Source organism: Gobio gobio (assembly GCF_949357685.1).
Source record: "Gobio gobio genome assembly, chromosome: 14".
In the NCBI taxonomy this organism is placed as follows: domain Eukaryota; kingdom Metazoa; phylum Chordata; class Actinopteri; order Cypriniformes; family Gobionidae; genus Gobio; species Gobio gobio.
The window spans coordinates 16428531-16448755 of record NC_137107.1 but is presented as its reverse complement, the minus strand read 5'-3'; the positions used below and the strand labels follow the sequence as shown (position 1 = coordinate 16448755).

Below are 20225 nucleotides of genomic sequence, written 5' to 3'. Positions count from 1 at the left end.
CCGACTCGGGAAAATGATTCAGATGTGCTATCACTATTGGGCACGTGCTGCAGTTTGGGCGCGTTGAATGTTTAAACTGCTGCTGATTGGTTGCTCGAGTCACTCATCTCTCTGTGATTGGTTGCTTGTCTCCGCCACTCATTGTTTCTTCATCCAGAGTGGCTGCGCTGTTTCGGCACCGCCCATGATGGCCAAAATGGTGTCTATGTAGTCAACTCTGTACATCTTGAAACAAACCCGAGTCTTTCACTTCAGGGGAGGGGAATCTGAGTTCATGTGAAAATGGCGTCTCCGAAAACAGTGCCTAAAGATGCACAGGTAAATAATGAGTCTGAAACGGTTTTTATCATTGTTGTGTGTACCATTTATTGCTTTTTTTAACAATGGCGATTAAAACAGCATGTTTAAAGAGCGACTGTGCATTTTATTCATCTTACGTATTCTTCTTTGTGCACATAACAGTTACATGCGTTAGCACGCTAACTGGTCTACTGTAATGCAGTGGGTTGATTTTCAATTTGGCGCGATTCTAACACGTTGTGTTATAATTTGCCAATTTTTTGTGACTATGCAGTTTTTGCATGTAAGATTAATGTACAAAAGTAAAGTAAGATGTGTGCTGGGCTGGCGCATCACTGCAAAGAACCTGCAACAGAGTCGAATTGATGCTAATATAGTATGCATAATATTTCCCTTTCACACTTTTTGCTTTCTTATTTTATTACCATTTTAAAGGTTATGATGCAGATTCTTAAAGACATGGGGGTCACGGAGTACGAGCCTAGAGTGGTCAATCAAATGCTGGAGTTTACGTACAGTAAGTCTGGATGCCTTTAATGAAATAAAAATTGACTGTTCGTATTTGTTCGTAGAATATTGCAACATTTATTATGAATGATTTATCCATGCATGTCTTTTTAAAAAAAAAAAAAAAATGTATTCATCTGCTCTCATAATCTTTATTCAAAATAACCTGCCCTCCCTCTTGGCCAGACATCACTTCTCTGATGACGTGTTTACTGGTGTGAGGGCGGGACAGCCTGTCACTCATATGACATCACAGCAATGACAAACCACAACCATCCTATGGACCTTTTTCACAGACTGTAATGGCACGTTTTAACGGTCATCAGCATCGTAAATCCTGCAGTTTTTTTTTTTTTTAAATGTATGTACATTTATAACACTAATCTTTGTATTATATTACCTTTAAATCAAATTGCAAACAACTAGTTAAAGGCACAATGTGTAAGATATTTGGATTAAAATATCCGAAAACCACTAGAACAATGTTCTATATTTTGTTGACTTGTGTACTTACATGATCCCAAATGTTTCCAACAATGTTTAAATCCAGAGAAATAAGCATTTACATAGCTCAACAGTTTACCCAATTGTATTTCGACACCACAGGTTGCCTTTTGGTGGAAAACACTGTGTATTGCTGCCATGAAAGCCAGCAAACACACTGGGTCAGAGATCGCAGATTCTACCTGACCTAAAAAGCCTCGGAATCCATCAAAAAATCTCTATTAACGAGAGCATATTAAAACGCAGATAAATCAACTCATCAACTTTCATTGTCAATTGTGCTCGCTCCTGTTGCGTGTCCTCAAGCTGGCAACCCGCGTAAGAGATGGAGGGGTCGGGGGGAAAAAACTCTATCCAATATTTTACGTGTAACGGTACAGATTGCTCACGGTTCGGTTTGTATCACGGTTTCGGTACAGTTCAGTATTTGCTATGTTCAGGGAAAAAAGGACTACTGTCAAATAAAAATAAAGAAAATGATAAGAAAAAATAATTTAAATACAAGCAGCAGCACAAATAAATACTATTGAGCAAAGATAGGCCTGCTAATAAAATAAACTATGTTTTTCAGGTATGTCTAACATTAGTTTTCAGGTACAGAAATTGATCAAATGTAAAATAACATTGCATATTTGACTGTATAAATTAAAGATTAATCCTATTAAACTTACAAAAGCTATTCAATCAAGAGCAGTGAGTGATGTCCTTGTCTTTTGTTGTTTGACATTAAACAGACAGCAGTAAAGGCTACTGCCCCTTTAAGACCTAATGCACGGCTATGCGTCGTCTTTCTCGACTATATTAAGTTTACTTAAGGCATATACAGACTATGTCTGCTAGAATACTCATAAAGATGGACTTGTTGACATACTTTTTGTGTGAGTTTGTCCGTTCAAGAGCAAGACTTGAAAGAGAACTCAATATTTGTGAGACGTGTACGTGCTTTCGGGTGAGTGCACAGAGACAAATTTTCTCACAACGCGCGACTTCTCATTTCCGTCTTCTGGCACGTCGACCAGGTGATGACGGCGAAAATGACTGGTCATATTCGAACATACAGCAGCACTCGCATGCATTGAACAAAGTTTACTAAGAGAATTATTTGAAAGAAAGAAATATATATATTTGAAGGACTTTTACACGGCACCCCGGTTGGGAAACACTGATCTAGCTTACTGCAGAGTGCAACAAGTGTCTCATAGTAGTCACAGAGTAGCATTATAACATAACTTTCAGCACACTCAAATGTATCTAATATGATAAAATAGCGCTGCCTTACCCCACATACGCATGAGAGAAAGAAGCAGAAGCAGTCTGCTGTGTAATAAAAGCTCACACGTCACACACGTCATACTATGCCTTTGTTTTGAATAAGTGACCTCTAGCGGTGAAAAATTACATATTGTGACTTTAACGCTGATGTGAGGGTGTTTCGAATATTGTGGCTGTGGGAGTGACTAAAATTGACATCTTTCTCTCTTCTGACTGCTGTTATCAATATCTATTTTTCCCTCTTTTTGAAAGTTGTGAAAACACTATTGTGGAGTTTTTCTTTTGCTATTTAAGCAAATTGGAACACAACAAATATATTTAATATAGGGCTGGGTGATATGGCCAAAAAATTTATAATTTTGTTTTTAAATTCACAAAACTAAAAATGAAAATAAATACAACAGCATATTAGCCTTTATTTGATTACCCCATTATAATGGTCACTTTCATAAAAATATACTTGCTTCTAGGTTTAAAATTCCACATATGGCACATTTATTGTCCAACAACAAATATTTTAGAAATATGTATATTTTAGTCAGAATTATTGCGTTCCTATTCTATTGCGCTCCGTCTGTTTGGCGCACATGGCAGCGCTCATTCACGGAAGCCTGAATTTGAGCGGAGATCACTTGCAGAAGGCTCGTCCTCTCCGGACAGCAAAATGGATATATTTGCATGCCTTTCTAACATTTACAGACGGAGAATATACCTGTGAAATGTAAGTTATGCACTGAGGAAAGCACCACATTTCAAACCCATTTAACGCCGCAAGTATTTATCAGTCTGTCAGCACAAGTAGCCTCAGAGCATCTGACGGGACAAGCTGCTTTAAACTATACGTGTCAACTATATCTTACCAGTTATTTTGAAACCCTTAATATAAAGCATGTCATGTTTAGGACAAATCAATCTACTGTATATCGATATAAACGCATTGCCTCATTCCATATTATTGTTTTTAAAAAATATAATGATATATTGTACAAACTCGATATCCCACCCAGCCCTAATTTAATGTAGTCTCTCATTCACTGCTATAGAGGTTTACTCAACAATGACGACTTCCGCTTCTAAAAAAACCCGGAAATGTGAAACGGGTCAATCAATTACTGAAGTCCTTCAATCCGTTATTTCTTGTTCAAGAAGCCACTTCTCTCAGATACACGGAAGAAAACACTATCACAACTTCCGCTTCATGCAGACCTTTTAGTATATTGTTAAATGCTTTCCAGCAATAACTTTTCAGTACTAGTAAATCACCCAATAACATTTTAACATTCCTGCTGTTTTTCTACAGGATATGTAACCAGTATTATCGAGGATGCAAAAATATATTCCACTCATGCCAAGAAGTCCAGTGTGGATGCAGATGACATAAGGTTAGCAATCCAGTGTCGAGTGGATCAGTCGTTCACGTCTCCTCCACCACGAGATGTAAGTATCTCTTGATGACTAATTCATAACTCATACGTGACTTCAGGTAATTAACAGTGCTGTTTGATCCATGGTTTTAGTTCCTGTTGGATATTGCAAGGCAGAAGAATCAAACCCCTTTGCCCCTGATCAAACCATACACAGGTCCACGCCTTCCACCTGATCGCTACTGTCTCACTGCACCAAACTACAGACTCAAGTCCTTGCAGAAAAAGGTATTACTTTAGATAATGTGATGATACACAGTTTTAGTAAGTCTGGTCTAAAATTTGGATTTGGTGATCTAGGGATGTTTGAGATTTATTCAACCCTCTACACACACCTTGGCAAGAGAATAGCCATTTTGGCTAGTACATTTTTTTTAGTTTACTCGCCAGACTGTACTCTTAACATCAGTCATTTTATAAGTCATTAAGCATTTTATATTATGATAAGCAAGCACTATTTAATGATAGAATGTTAGTAATTAGAACTAAAACTTGGTAACATGTATGAATGGATATTTGTCATTTTAACTGAACTTAGAAACTTTGGTGGTGGTGCTTAAAGGATTAGTTCACTTCAAAATGTAAATTTCCTGATAACTTACTCACCCCCCATCACATCCAAGATGTTCGTGTCTTTCTTTCTTCAGTTGAAAAGAAATAGTTTTTTAAGGAAAATATACCAGGATTTTTCTTCACACAATGGTCTTAAATGGCAACCAACAGGTTGAAGGTCCAAATCAATGTTGTTTCGAAGGGCTTCAGAGGCTCTGCACGATCCCAGCTGAGGAATAGGGTCTTATTTAGCGGAACCATCTGTCATTATCTAAAAAAACAAAAACATTTATATAATTTTTAACTTCAAATGCGCGACTTCTGTGTTGTTATTCTTCACTGCGTATGACGTCATCACGTCGGAAAGTTCATGCACATGACGTACGTTGACGTACCGACACAGTGTTAAAACGAACGTGCAAAGATTACATCAAACGCCCTTTACAAAAATAATGGTAAAACAACGATGTCGGACAATTTTAAAGTTGGAGGAGAACATGAGTTGGTGTTTTTCTGCACTGGGTCGGTACTTCCACCTACGCCACAGACGTGACCTTTCCAACGTGATGACGTCATATGCAGTGAAGAAGAACAACACAGAAGTCGCGCATTTGAGGTTAAAAAGTATATAAATGTTTTTTTTTTTTAAATAACAAATGGTTTTCATAATTCATAAAACCTGGAATGTTTTCCTCAAAAAACTTAACTTCTTTTTGACTGAAGAAAGACATCTTGGATGAGATTGTGGTGGGTAAATTATAAGGAAATTGTCATTTTGAAGTGAACTAATCCTTCAAGATATTGTTGGTCATTTAGTGTTTCTGTGGGGAAAAAAAGGATAATAGTAATGGATAATAGCAGCCTAATTATTATGAATTTTATTCAGGGATCACACTCTTTTTACCAAAGCAATTTACAAAAGTGTAGTCACAATTTTCAGTGAAAGTTTGTGGGTAAAGAGTCCATGGCGTATGTATAAAACACTGCTCACACAGAAGTCACTTTTCAAATCAAGCAACTTTCTGTTGTTGGCCAACACGGCAAATTCCTGTGACCAAGTTGAACTCATTGCAAAATCTGTGGGGAAATTTTTTTTTTACCCTCACACAAAATTCTCTTCTATTGATATGAATGAATTTTGCCCACAAAAATTTACAGACAAAAATTGTTAGTGTGACCACACCATATAAATAAATAAAAAAGATGAATCTGTATTTTAATTTATAATTTATGCAGTGAAGACTGTTAAGTGTTTGATAACTTTATTCAATTTCTGTATATTTCCTACCTGCTAGACGTACCTGAAATCTTAAAGCACTGTTTATAAGGTTACATGGGTCAAAAACAACGAATACAGTAACTTTTTGTGCATTTTGACAGGGCAAGTAAAAATCTGAAATGGTCTGACTGGCCCAATCGAAAAAATTAAGCCCTGATTATATTGGAAGGCAGATGTAAATGTGACATTTCTTATAATGGGTTTATGTGAGGATTGTTTAAAGTTCACCTAAATTAAAAGGTATTTTATTATAATAAATGTTTAAAAGATTTCAATAATTCTGTAATGCTGAATGGCTATGATTAATGGCTAAAATTGAGAAGAGGGAATTTTTTATAGAGACATCTTTTTTTGAAAGATGGGACAGTATCAGTGATACTGGCCGCCTTTCATAAAAAGATGACATTAAACAAATATTTAAAATATAGGCTAGTTGTTGTTTCTACATTAATTGTGTGATTTAATTGGTTAATTATTTTTAATCGATTGACAGCACTTATGTGTGTGTGTGTGTGTGTGTGTATATATGTATTAGTGTTATATATATATATATAAGTAATTTTGTTGCATTTTTAATTAATTTATACATAGGTTTTATACATTTGTATCTTTTTTTTTTTTCTTTTTTTTTTGCAAATCAAGTAAATATAAATGAGAAATGTTGTCTTTGAAACTATCTGATAAAATATGTTTTATTTCAGATTAGGTTTTATTTCAAGTAATGAAAATGCTTTTTATGGTTTTAGTTTTTAGTTAGACTATAGTAAACTAGATATTAACAGTTTCCTCGTCTAAATTTTTCTAGACTGTGGGAAATCTTGCTTCTTCAAATGAAACAAAAGGCTGTAAATGAAAATGTAGAGTCTGATATGGTTCTGATTTGCATGTTTAGGTGTCTTCGTCCGCGGGCAGGATAACAGTGCCACGGTTGAGTGTGGGGGCAGTGTCCAGTAGGCCAAGCACTCCAACTCTTGGTGAGTTATTCTAAATACTTTTTGTATAAACTAAGAGATTTTTCAGGGCACTTTGCATGCTCACGATTTCCAGCATGCATTCATAAATTTTACAAAAGAGCTTTTAGTAATTTCTCTTTGTTCTCATTGGTAAACGAGCTAAATCTAAAACTAATATTTTCAGGATCCTCATTGTGTTTTGCAGGTACTCCGTCAGTGCAGACGGTGGGGACAAAAGTGGGAACACCTGTGTCACTGACCGGCCAGCGCTTCACCGTTCAGATTCCCAACTCACAAGCTGCCTCTGTCAAATCAGGTACCAGTTTCCACCTTAGAACAAGCAGTTCTGCTTTTGATGACCGATTTGATGAAGATTTTGTGCCAAATCAGTGAGCAGGTCAAAAGTTAAGCTATTGATTGAGCTACAGTACCTGTCAAAAGTTTAGAAACATTATAATTTTTTAAAGGGGGATTTTTTTTTTATCACACACGTGATTGACGTCAATTTCACGTCAAACTTGAATACCTGTAGAGTAGGGATGGGTCGCGATTTTCGAATATTCGATTAGTTATTTAATTATAGAATATCGAATAGTATGTGCGATTATTGTCCAAAAAAAATCCCCATGTTGTCGGTGCTGATGTGGTGTTCATGTAACCAGAGGCGCTGCCAATAACGCTCCTAAAAGCTGCCAGTCAGCTCTCAGGGTGTTTTATACTGGACACGTTTGCTGCGGTCCGAGTCTGATTGTTCCCTCCGCCTCCGCAGTGTTGGTCTGGTTTCACACTTAACTTGAACCCTGGTGCGTTTGCGTTCATCTTACGTCATCACAAACGTGCACGGGCGTGATAGAAAACAGAACGCGGGTCAATATGGGCTTTTTTAAATTAATTTGGTGCTATTATGTGCAGCTGAGTAAACGACACTTGGGTTTACGTATGTGTGTCGCTTGAAGGCGGCTTTGCTGCTTGCAAACAGACTCTTTTGAGGAGACGGTGAATTGCCATTCATTTGCTGCCCTGATTGCACTCTATGCGCGAATACACTACAAGCTCACTCTCGCGATCGTATCTCAGCTAAATCATCAACACTATCATCTCTTACGTGTATGTTATTGAACTAATGACATTGTAATCGGCTAAAACGCATGTGCTGGTTACTACCCGAGTGCTGTTTGCACATTCACGTGAATCGTGGCACAGCTCCGAGAGCAACCAAGCTCCGGTTGTGTGTTCTCGGGTTCGGCACCTCAGTGCACACCAAGCTCTGTAGGTAAGCTTTCACATTAGCAATTTTTCATGCTAACCGTGCCCCTTTCCGAACTAAAATGCCAGAGTTAAAACGCCCTGAGACAACAGAAGAATAACACATCGTCTCACGCGCACGCTGTAGACTTGTGGCATTTATCGGTTGCGGTAACTTGGGGCGATGTCACATTACAGTCATATGTTTCAGCATGTTACAATAAATATATGGCTTGAGTTGATATAGCCTATTCCCTAATGAATTAAACAGTTTGTTATCCTACAGATTGAGAGCGTGAATGGTCTCTCTCCCCCTCTCTGTTTATACGCGTGTAGCCTTTACATGCGTGCATGCGGGGGAGGAGTTGCGATTTTCGAATAAAAATCTAATAATTCCCAGCGATCGTCGAATATAATTTTTGCTTGAAATGCCCATCCCTACTGTAGAGTAGTATTGCATCCTTCATATCTCCGAAAAGTCTTTTAGTTTTATCATATTTATAGAAGACAGATACACTGTACTGAGTCTTTCCGAATAAAACCAAGCGGCTGGAGGCGTTTTGTGTGGGCGGAGCTAAGTCACGAGTGCGCGTAGCTATTGTGTTGAGAACGTCTGAAAGCTGTGACATCCTGTTTTTAGAACACAATGTCATGCGCGAGTTTTACAACATTTGTGTGTTTACTCATGGTTCGAGGACATGATTTGGTTTATGGACTATTGTATGTGACTTAGCAGTAGCAAGGAACGGTTTTGCACGTCAGACTAGTGCGTGTTTACATAGAAAAACAATGGAATAGTAGCGCAATAAACAAACCGACACCTATAGTGGTCAGCTAAACAAATGTATTTAATCACATGCCATACATAGCATGCTCCATTGATAAATTAACTATACATTCATGTTTACTTGATGTGCACTTACTTAGCCAACAACAGACATTTGAAGCAGTTTTACTCACCGCCTGTGGTTACAACGCATGACCGTGAACTTTTATCATTGGGACCGCTCCATCTTTCAGCATTAGACGATCTGCAAATCCGGAGATGGAACTGGGCCTTGTTTATAAAACAATCATCGCCGAAATGCAGGGAACAAACAAAATCACTTGCGCAACTTCGTTGGAAAAACAAACTCCATCTACTGTCCCCTTAACGTTGGGTTCTTTGGGAAGCTGAACAGGGTTGTCTTGCCCTGACAACCAAAAACACACGTCTTTGGTGACTTTGTTGATTTCGTGAAGTCTAGTGACCTGTGCTAGCCTGGATGCCAGCCGAACTTAGCCCCGCCCACAACATTTTTACTCGGGCAGTTCGGTCTGGACTTGATCCGTAGAGGAGTAATTATGCCCGAACAGAAACTGTTCGGACCAATGAAATTGTCAGGGCGGGCTTTAGACGATGATGGACAGATGATCAGAGGTGGGTAGAGTAGCCAAAATCTGTACTCAAGTAAAAGTACAAGTACTTACTGAAATATTTACTCAAGTAAAAGTAAAAGTAACAATCGTAATATTTACTTGAGTAAGAGTAAAAAAGTATTCGATGAGAAAACTACTCAAGTAGTTAGTTACTAGTTACTTTCGATCTGATTGATAAGCGAAAACCCTGAATTTCAGGCTACTTGGAGAGCTTTCACACACCTCTCTGTAACACTTTACAATAAGGTTGTATTAGTTAACATTAGTTAATGTATTAGTTAACATGAACTAACCATGAACAACACCTCTGTTCAGCATTAGTTCATCTTTGTCAACGTTAGTTCATAAAAATCCAGCTGTTCATGGTTTATTCATGTTAGTTCACAGTGCATTGACTAATGTTAACAATATTTTAATAATGCATTAGTAAATGTTTAAATTAACATAAAGATAAATAAGTGCAGTTCATTATTAGTTCATGTTAACTAATGTAAGCTAATGAACCATATATATATATATATATATGTATATATATATATGTATATATATATATGTATATATATATATATATGTATATATATATATATATATATATGTATATATATATATATATATGTATATATATATATATATATGTATATATATGTATATATATATATATATATGTATATATATATATATATGTATATATATATATATATATGTATATATGTATATATATGTATATATGTGTGTGTGTGTGTGTGATTAATGGTTAAACAGTGTAAATTAATGGTGTGCTGGGCTAACTAGAGCTCTTCTTAAAACATACTTTGTTCTTATATTTTTATAAGTATATAGGCTATTCTTTAGGTAGGAATAAAATACAATACCGTTTTTATTTGTGTGTATTTTCTACACTTCAGACAGGTGTCTGTCCGGATTTGTGTATAAATGCAAGACGTCACATTAGGCTATTCAATTTGTTTTGTTTTGTGAAGAAAAGGATGTGAAGATGTGAACGTTTGTTCGTGAACGTGTGTTGTTTGGAGGATTCAAACGATTCATTGCTTGCACAAGAGCGCATATGAGGAAAACACTCGGACAGTGTGTGAAATAGTATTATAATAAGGGGAAATTTCCCATAGTTACCAAAATGACCGTTAATAGTGTTCAAATATGGGCATCATTGTGACACTTACCGCTCTTTTCAGGGTGGAATTATTGTATGCTGAGAGATGTCAGTTCGTTTTGGTGCACACAACATGCATCGCATTATGAAACTATTCTTTTTGACATCTTGGAGTGAAAACATAGACTGAACTTGAGGCCACGGGCAATCTGCCTCCCGTAGCTCACACACACATCTTCCGACTAAACGCGCGCTAATTATAAGCGGGTGATGCGTAGCAACCTCTCGCGAAGCAGCCTCTCCAAAGTTTCGCGAGACTTGCGAAAGTCATATTCACTTATTTTAATATATATAATATAATTATTACCATTTGACAGTAACGGAGGAACGCCACCGAATGTAAGTAAAAGTACAGTTTTTTCACAAGAAATTTACTTGAGTAAGAGTAAAAGTACCCATCTTTAAATCTACTCTAAAAGTACAAGTTACCCAAAAAATTTACTCAAGTAAATGTAACGAAGTAAATGTAATTCGTTACTACCCACCTCTGCAGATGATCAACATTAACGTAAGCATCCACGTCATCAAAAGCCGCTTGGGTTGAGTTTGTTCTAATCCTAAACGGAGAACTTGTTCGTATATTGCATTCACCTTTACTATTTCTCTCTGAAATGATGATCGTGTTGGTAAGTACTCAAAGAGTACACATCTTTTTCTACTAACGTTAGGCTACTTATTCCAGCGTGCGTGCAGACAGGGTTGCTAAGTTTTTACAACAAAACCCGCCCAATTGCTAACGTTCCTCAAACTAGCCAAAAACAAGCCCAATAGCTTTCCAGGCAGGGTTCTCCGGGAAAAAAGGCATTTGGGGGGTAAAATATGTGTTATTTTGGCAGGGCTGGCAGCTAAAAATCGCATTCCTGGGTCTGTATATCACATAATTGGGTTCGCTTCAACCCGCGGACATGGCAACACAGTGCAGTTGAATTCTGTTGACATTTGACAACTAACGTTATGCGTCGCTCCGTTGCTCTGATTGGTTGTAGGTCTATCCAATTGAGGATATCATAGGATTATTGAGGATAATACCCCATAATCACAGCCCAACGGAGCAGTATCAGACTCATATTCTGACTAGAATTGAGTATGACGACGTCAGGCTAGACCTGTGCGGCACAGCCGACGACTTCCCTAAAGCCGAGCAAAGTGCGTTGATTTTGACGCCCTGCTTTTGCTCTCTCGCTCTGGTCGATGTGTGCACGCACGCCCTTCCGGGAGAAGTGCCCGTACAAGGAAATTCCATCCTTGTTGACGTCACATAGGCCCATACTCGAAAAAAAACTTTCCGAAACTTGTGAGAAACCGGAAGGAGTATTTTTGGCACAGAAATACTCCATCAAACGTCCAACTTATTTTTTTAAACTTTGGCCATGTTTAGCATGGGGATCCAAGTCTTTAACAGTGCAAAACTCAGTATGCATGAAATAGCATTATACCCCCCCTTTAATGTTTCTGAAATAAGTCTTGCATTTAAAGTGATTGGGGGTTCGGTGCCTTGCTCAAGGGCACCTCAGTCATTTCCTGCTAGAAATGTAAACACTTGCATTTAAGTTAAAATACTCCTACTTTTATTTCTGTAAACTCACAATACTCACAATAATGCGTTTTTTGGCATCTCATATTAAACGTGCATATAGGGGCGTCCACTGTGGCACACTCATAATCATTACCTTTGCCGGTGCACGGTGGCAAGCTTTATGCATGCACTTGAGCGGTGTTTAGGCTATGTATTATATACAAGCAATTAAAGGCTCATTATTATGATTTTTGGCTTATTAATATAAATGTGCAATTGACCTATCGGTAAGCCCCGCCCCCCTTAGTTACTGTTGCTAACTCGGACAAACAAACAGAGTTGCTATATCTTACAATGTACAGCTGTCAGTGTGAAAACCTTATCCCAAGATGTTTTTGGACACAGATTGTAGCGTATATCCCGTCCGAATGATGGCCAAACTTAACTGATGGTTTATCAAGTTTATTGCATCGTCATTCACTCCAAAAAATCGTAAGAGCTGAACAAACAAAGCATAAGAAGTGCGCATTAACATCTCATTCACAAACTATCTCTCTCCGTTGCATTACCATTAACATACACAGCAAATTACACAAAAACACTTACAACTAACCGTAAACAAACATACACACAGACCGAATGCCTTTTCGAGGGTGCAGTTAATAACTGGTAAACTTTGTATCTGCAAAACAACTCCGATAAACTGCGAGTGCGAGCTCTCCCTTATACCCGTAGACTATAATACCCATCAAAATAGGAGTCCTCCTTATTAGGACAGATAATGTAGACCTTAAACATATCTAAAATTAAATTAATTTACATATAACCAGTTTAATATGGAGAGGCACTGAAATGTAGACCTTCGTGTTTTTGACCTACAGTGTTACATGACGTGAGAACAGTTAGTTATTACGGTTTGTATGTTAGCAGGGACTTTAATCGTAACTTAACGAGAGAATGACAAACAGAAAATCCTCTCAGGATACCTGGAATCAGTGTTGCAGTACCTCAGGCACGACGTTTTAGCATTTTTGTTGCATAAACACCATCAAACCGATGACAGCTTCGGATTTTCCAATGCATCTCTATGGCGCGGACACCTAAAGATGTCCGAGTTCCGGTCCCAGCGCAACTGATACTCAACTGCTATTGGCTCATCTGTGTTCGAGGGGAGGGGCTTACCGATAGGTCAATTAGACTAATCGCTTAAATGAACGACGACTAGTCGACTAGAAAAATCTTTAGTCGAGGGCAGCCCTAGTTAAAACGCATAGGACAAATTCAGAGTATGGGTTACCATATTTGGCCTTCACATCACTATGCTCACCAGGGCTACATGTCATCAAAAAATACAATAAAAACAGTAATATTGTGAAATATTATTACAATTGAAAATGTTCTATTTTAATACATTTAAAATGTAATTTAGTCCTTTTGTATAAAAAAAAAAAAAGACTCCAGTCTTCAGTGTCACAAGATCCTTCAGAAATCATCCTAAAGCCCAGTTTCCACCGAAATTACGAAGAACAATTTGTACCAGGAACTTTTTTTTCCCCCAGACCTGCTACTGTCTGCGTTTCCACTGCGGTCTAAAGTACCGTGAAGATTAGGCAAATTAGTCCAGAGACGTGGGACTGCGCGCGACTGTTCCTTCCATTCAGTGACGGACAGTAATCATTTTTTTGCGATACTGTCTGCAACAATAAGTATGGAGGAGATGCAAGCTGTGCTGCTTTTGCTAGTTATGTATTGCTTTACTAAAGAGGTAATTAACAAGACGACGGAAAAGAGATGAGCACTGATACTAAAGCGTATTCTGAAAGCTCGTAAAGCTAGATTTAAAATAAGACAATGTATGTTATTATCAGTTTTTACGGACATTGACCATGCGATGGCTGAGCGGAACGGAGGGGGAAATATTTACCCGGAACTTCATTTAGACCCTGATTCCTGTGGTCGAAACACACCGAGCACTACCCCAAAGTCCCTAGTTCCCGGGGAAAGTTCCTGCGGTGGAAACGCGGCTTAATATGCTGATTTGCAGCTCAAGAAACATTTCTTCTTATTATTATCATTATTAATTTTGAAAACAGTTTTTGCGTATAGTCTGTGCGCTAAGAAAGCCATATATCAGAAGTTTAAACTGATATTGCTTTAAAACATGTTTAAAACAAATGTTTTGTTTTTTCGGCACGAGCTGTTAAGGCTCTGTCCTCTTCATTGAACTTTCTATTCATCATTTCCACAAAAATGTTAAGCAGCTCAACGGTTTTAATTATTGATGATAATAATAATAAGAAGAAATGTTTCTTGAGTAACAAATCATCATATTAGAATAATTTCTGCAGGATCTTGTGACACTGAAGACTGGAGTAATGATGCTGAAAATGTGGCTTTGCCATCACAGGAATAAATCAAATTTTAAAATATATTCAAATAAAAAGACATTAAATAAATGCAGACTTCTTTCAAAAACATCAGTGTTTCCAAACTTTCAACAGGTACTGTAAGAGAAATAAAAACATGACAGGCTTTAAGAACATGTGCTGAATTATAGAGGTAACCTCATTGATTATGAATTATTTAATTTTTCATTCACAGCTACTCCTACCACTCCCACGGTTCAGAATGTCCTCATCAACCCCTCTCTCATCGGCTCCAAGAACATCCTCATTACTACCAATATGGTGTCGCAGAATTCATCTAGTGAATCTACGTCTCTTAAGAGGAAGCATGAAGATGAGGATGACTATGATGCTTTATGACCTGCTGCGGTTTCTTAATAGTATGGAAGCAAAAGTGATACTGTAAATAAGCATTTGATAACTATGAGTCTGCCTTTCAGTAGTCTTGTCTTGTTTAGAATATTATCATTACCATTACATATTACCATTTATTGTTAAGTTTTGTAAGTAAATAAAAAATAAAATAAATTGACAAATTGTGTTTTGTTGTTTTTGTTTCACAGACTTAATTTAGTGGTTAAACTATCCTAAATACTAAACTACATGCATACTAAAATCTTGGATCACACTGAGCCATTTAATCACCAAGGGCAGTGTAATTATTATTTATATATATAATAATATTTGGTGTTGATGAAATGTTATTGAAAAAATATAGAAGTTAAATTATTTCTAATGAAAACAATGGAATGCCAGCAGAGGGAGCTGGTTAGACAAGTGTTTAACTCCAAGATGCTACTGATATACCCTTCCGATATACTGATATAATTTATAGGCATAAAATGAGATGTACACAGTTTGTGAATTAAAAATTGTCAACTGGCCAAGTGTACAAAGGTGTATCTGGTAAAGCATGTTGCCCACAGTAACATCATAGTTAACACTTTATTTTACAAGGTCCCTGTTATGTTACATCATGTACGTATCATAGTAATAACAGTAAATTATGCTTAATTGCATGCAACTAAACCAAACCCTATTCCTACCCTAACCCTATAGTATGTTAATGAATATTACTCAGCACTTTAATATGTAACAATGGCACTTTAAATTAAAGTGTAACAAAATCTTATTTCTTTGTGTATGTAAATTGATTTTTTTTTTTTTTTTTACATAGAAACAAATCTTAAATGCACGTCTTAAAAAGTAGCATATTAAATATTTATTTCAAAGTGTGTTTTTTCTAGATTGAGAACGTATGAAAATAAATAACACTGAGATAATTTTAAGGTAATTTGTTTGAATATACATATTTCATCTGTGCATCCCAAATCAAGTTAACTGACGTGATTTTGTTTGTATTTTATATTGAACCTGAAAAGAGGGAATTTTAATATAAAATCTATTCCGTTTATGCCGCCTTCAATTTAGTAGTCCAGTAATAACTTTTTATTAAGACTTAATATATTTTTTCTTTTTCATTCGGTTTAATTCTAATGGTTTGGCTTGGCCTTTTAAATGCGCCATCTTCTGATTGCATAAAACGGTGAAACATCCTTCGGGTGTGTTTGAAGTGCCATGGTGCAACTGTTTGCTGTTTACTTCACTAGCCAGTCACGTATACTTTTACGTAAACGTCAAGTGCAGCTCTATAATTGGCTAAGGACAGTGTCAATCAAATCTCCTTTATCCAATAGACTCGTTACTCGCTCTCAAACTATGGCGGCCATGTTGTATCCGCGGGGGATTGGAGGCTCAGGCCGTTCGGAACCGAGTCTGTCTTCAGTCGGGAGTACATGGTGAGGCTCTCGGGCTTGAACTCGTCTGGGTTTTACACCATCAGAGATTTACACTCCTCGCCATGAGCCGTCCGTCCTCTACGGGTGGTGCGGCCGGGGGACTCGGAGCTGGTAAAGCAGGAGGAAGTAAGCATGGAGGTTCTGGAGGAACAACCGCCTCTGCTGCCGCCGCCGCTGCAGCTGCTGCCGCCGCGGCCGCAGCAGCAGCCGCTGCGGGGGTATCCGGCGCTGTCCCGGGCTCTGGTACTGTGCCCGCGGCCTCTGTAACTCTTCCAGTCGCTGCCATGCCGGGACAGTCAGCCGAACTGACAGCGTTGTTTGAATGCCCGGTGTGTTTCGACTATGTGCTGCCTCCGATCTTGCAGTGCCAGGCTGGGCATCTGGTGTGTAACCAGTGTCGGCAAAAGCTCAGCTGTTGTCCAACCTGTCGCGGCCCTCTGACGCCGAGCATAAGGAACTTGGCTATGGAAAAAGTTGCATCTACTCTGCCATTTCCGTGTAAGGTAAGAACAACCCAGTAGCACTGGTGAAATGCTTTCACAGTTCAGCTGTCATAACCAATCCAAAGTTGCCTGTAAGGTTGTTTAATTCAGTAGCCTATGGATGATGGCACACAGGCAGCCACGAGTTTAGAAAGTGTGGTCATATCCTGTAACTAAAGCTCAGATGCTACAGGTGTATTACATCAAGGCAAGAAGATGCAGCACTTCTGCTTCATTCATATTTTCAGTCACCTTTTGCTTATATTTTCAGTGACACATCCAGCTGAAGTGTTGAAATACTTTAGCTATTTTCCTATTCTAATAGCTTAACATTCAGTACATCGTAGATGGATATCATGTCACTAAAATTCAAAACGATATTTTGAACATACAGACCAAAGCCGACCTATCAACATTGTCTCAACCAATGGCGTGGGTTTGGGGGCGGGGAGTGTTTGGGAAACCCGTTTGGGTTCATTGTTATTTTTGCATTTCCGTTCGGTAACGCTAGGGGTGCAGAAATTACACTTTACCTTTACATTTTGAAAGAGGGTAATTTAGGCAGTTGTCGGAAATCGCCCCCTATACCATCATTCACGACTCCATTCTCATGTTCAAGTCCAGCACCATGTTGTTTAAATAGCAATTGCTCTCACATTCGCAAATCCACTCGCGCCCATCTGTTCGCCCATGGGCGTGCTGGTCTGAAAACGAGGTGTGATCAGGCGCATTGTTGGCGCCTTGCTATTTTGAGGCAACTGAAATCGACTGCGCCATTGACCAACAAAAACCTGGTCTAAAGTCAATAGCGCAGTATTTTTGTGTTATTTAAGGGCCCCTTAGTAATATGCGCCTATAGGCGGGTGCACAATGTGTGCACACTCTGCTTATTACACACACAGGGATGCGCAGCAGCCAAGCGGCAACCTCCCGCAGTTTCTCTTGAAGCCAACACGGAAGTGCCTCAAACTGCAATTCATCGACTGGCCGCTAGGGACAGGATCCAGAAGGGAGCAGAATCTCATTGAGCCCCATGTTAAAATGGCCAACTTTAGAGCAGAATAAAACATGTTTACAGCCTGGTACAAATTGTGCTTTTGGTCTTTTGGGGGGTGAATTTTTTTATTACTCATTCGTTTACATTATATAAAGCCTTAAAATTCTGCATAATTAAGGGCGTGGCCATTTCGAGTGACAGGTGGATAGCCATTTATCTGCTGTCTGTCAGTCATCGTGTCACTTCAGCTTTTGCCCATTTTCTGTTATCCGGGAGTGACGCGCGATGACGCGCTGCCAAGATGGCTCGTCCCTACTTTGCGCTTCAGAACGGCTCATCAGAATCCTATGGGTGACGTCACGGACACTACATCCATATTTTTTTACAGTCTATGGCAGCAGCACACAAACATTTTTAAATATTAAAAATAAAAGGATTCATCTCTGGAGACGCGTTCAGTCTTTCCGCTTGCAAATTCCGTCATGTAAATATCGAATCTGCCATAGCAAGCGCAACTGGCTTTTAAAGGGAATGGGAGATGAGGGACCATGCACCCTTTTGGATCATGTACCTGGCACGCCGAACGTTTTTTTCCATCGTTAAACTAGCAAAAGTGGATTCGGACACGCCCTAAGTGCACCTGTGGATCGATGGATGATTCCGCTACGGGTGCCATTTTCTGGTCCGACGTGGGAATTAATTCGGTGCGTGACTCTCAAAGTGCATTATGGGTATTCTCTAGCTGTTGAACATACACTTGTTATTGTGGTGCATTGTGGGATTGAATGAGTGCACTCTATAATGTTCACTATGGGTTTTGACTCCACTACATCTCCTAGACTGTCTCCTCCCTATTCAACAAGCCCCCCATTATACTCTTCATTTAAAAAAAATATATATTGTTATGGATATATGTTTGTCTTTACTTGCAGTACTGTCTTTCACAAGCTGTTTGCACAATAAAGAGCTGCCTAAAAACATTTCCAGGTTTTGTTTGGCTTGTAGATAAATATCCACCTCATCGAGTGCTTTGTTTTTTCGTCTTATAAAGTATTCTGTTATTATTTCGTTGTGAGAAAGTGCTGCAAACAATTCACTGTTTGTCTGAAGTGTCCAAATGAACCACACTATTAATCACAAACATTTTCAAACTCTTTTTGCAAAGTAGCCAATTAGCAGTCCCTCCAAGATTTCATGATTTTTTTTTTTTTTTTGTGTGACTTTTTTGTGGCATGAACTGATTTTGTGGTATAATTTCCCAAAATGTTCGCTGTTTTATAATAAGGAAATCACAACATTTACCATATGTATGACACAATATGATGTACAATAGTCATTAAGGCCTTAAGAAAAAAACAATAATTTCATCTTTCATAAGATAATGGGAAATTATGGAGAATTGCAAATGCAGCATTTTGTTGATTTTAATTTTTATTATAATTTTTTTAACTGGAGGGCCTGAATTAGATAAAAACAAAAAGTGATTCATTAGTGATTCCGTATCTAGTTCTAATTCTAAACCGCTGATAGAAACACAAAATGTGATTACTGAAAAATTATCAGGGAGAATTTGAATTTACATTGTCAGGCAAGGATCAGTCATATTTTACTGGCGTAATAATCACTTTAATTAGTCATTTATATAAACATAATACATATTATTAAAACCTTACTTAACTTTGTTTTATCGTTTATATGATGATCAATCTGCTCCAGAAAGACCTGAATTCACTCTGGATTAGTTCTAGCTCTTGATACTGCATATGAGTTCAGTTCACATTTTCCCCCATACAACTGCAGCATTGCAGCAGTGTGTTGCAGCTTTTATGGCAGTTTGAGCTTAAAGTTTTCTTTTGACTGGCCTGAAACACCTTGATTGCATCATCAGTACATTAAAGTTGTATTCTCTATCTATGTTATCGCTGGTGAAAGTTGATCACTACTCTTGTTACCTGGGGTAATGTTTCCTCCTTACAGTGGCTGTAATCAGGACATGGCAACTGGTATGTGATGTAGTCTAGTCTCTAGAGGGATACAAGCCATCTGTAAAGGAAAGTAACCCTCAATGATTGTAGTGAAAGTGAAGCTCCTGTTGTTTCTGCAAAGGGCTTAGTCAGTTAGTTTTTCGATGCTCTGTTTACAGCATTAAAGCACATATGGGGCCTCATATATCAGTTTTTTGTGGAGGGATGTTGCGATTGAAAATAATTGTTTTGGGATTGTGCCATGCGCTGCTCTCAACAGATGCAGACATATGGCACATTTTTATTGCAATCTATTCATTTTATCATGTTTCTCTCTCTCTGTCTCTCTCTCTGTCTCTGTCTCTGTCTCTCTCTGTCTCTGACTCTGACCCTTGGAATAAATAATACATCAATTAATTATTTTTGCACTTGGGGT

General features: G+C 38.1%; 2 protein-coding genes across 2 annotated transcripts in view; both read left to right on the top strand.

Moving 5' to 3' along the window:
• Window positions 1–256: 256 nt before the first annotated feature.
• On the top strand, window positions 257–15056 carry taf9 (TAF9 RNA polymerase II, TATA box binding protein (TBP)-associated factor). The gene is made up of 7 exons (XM_079835968.1): window positions 257–318; window positions 736–817; window positions 3884–4020; window positions 4101–4235; window positions 6731–6812; window positions 6997–7107; window positions 14744–15056. Exons 1-7 carry the CDS (start codon window positions 283–285, stop codon window positions 14905–14907), a joined length of 747 nt encoding a protein of 248 aa, XP_079692094.1. The 5' UTR covers window positions 257–282; the 3' UTR covers window positions 14908–15056.
• Window positions 15057–16232: 1176 nt separating this feature from the next.
• siah2l (seven in absentia homolog 2-like) overlaps window positions 16233–20225 on the top strand; it is a 43224-nt gene continuing 39231 nt past the window's right edge. Inside the window, exon 1 of the mRNA XM_079835967.1 lies at window positions 16233–16849. Within this exon, the coding sequence (XP_079692093.1) occupies window positions 16409–16849 (441 nt within the window). The 5' untranslated portion in view covers window positions 16233–16408. The remainder of the gene's footprint in view (window positions 16850–20225) is intronic.

Excerpts from the sequence above, each read along its gene's own strand:
- taf9 (XM_079835968.1), top strand. The coding sequence starts at position 283 with ATGGCGTCTCCGAAAACAGTGCCTAAAGATGCACAG. Across the intron at positions 4,236-6,730 it reads TCAAGTCCTTGCAGAAAAAG|GTGTCTTCGTCCGCGGGCAG; the intron begins GTATTACTTTAG and ends TTGCATGTTTAG. Across the intron at positions 7,108-14,743 it reads AGCTGCCTCTGTCAAATCAG|CTACTCCTACCACTCCCACG; the intron begins GTACCAGTTTCC and ends TTTCATTCACAG.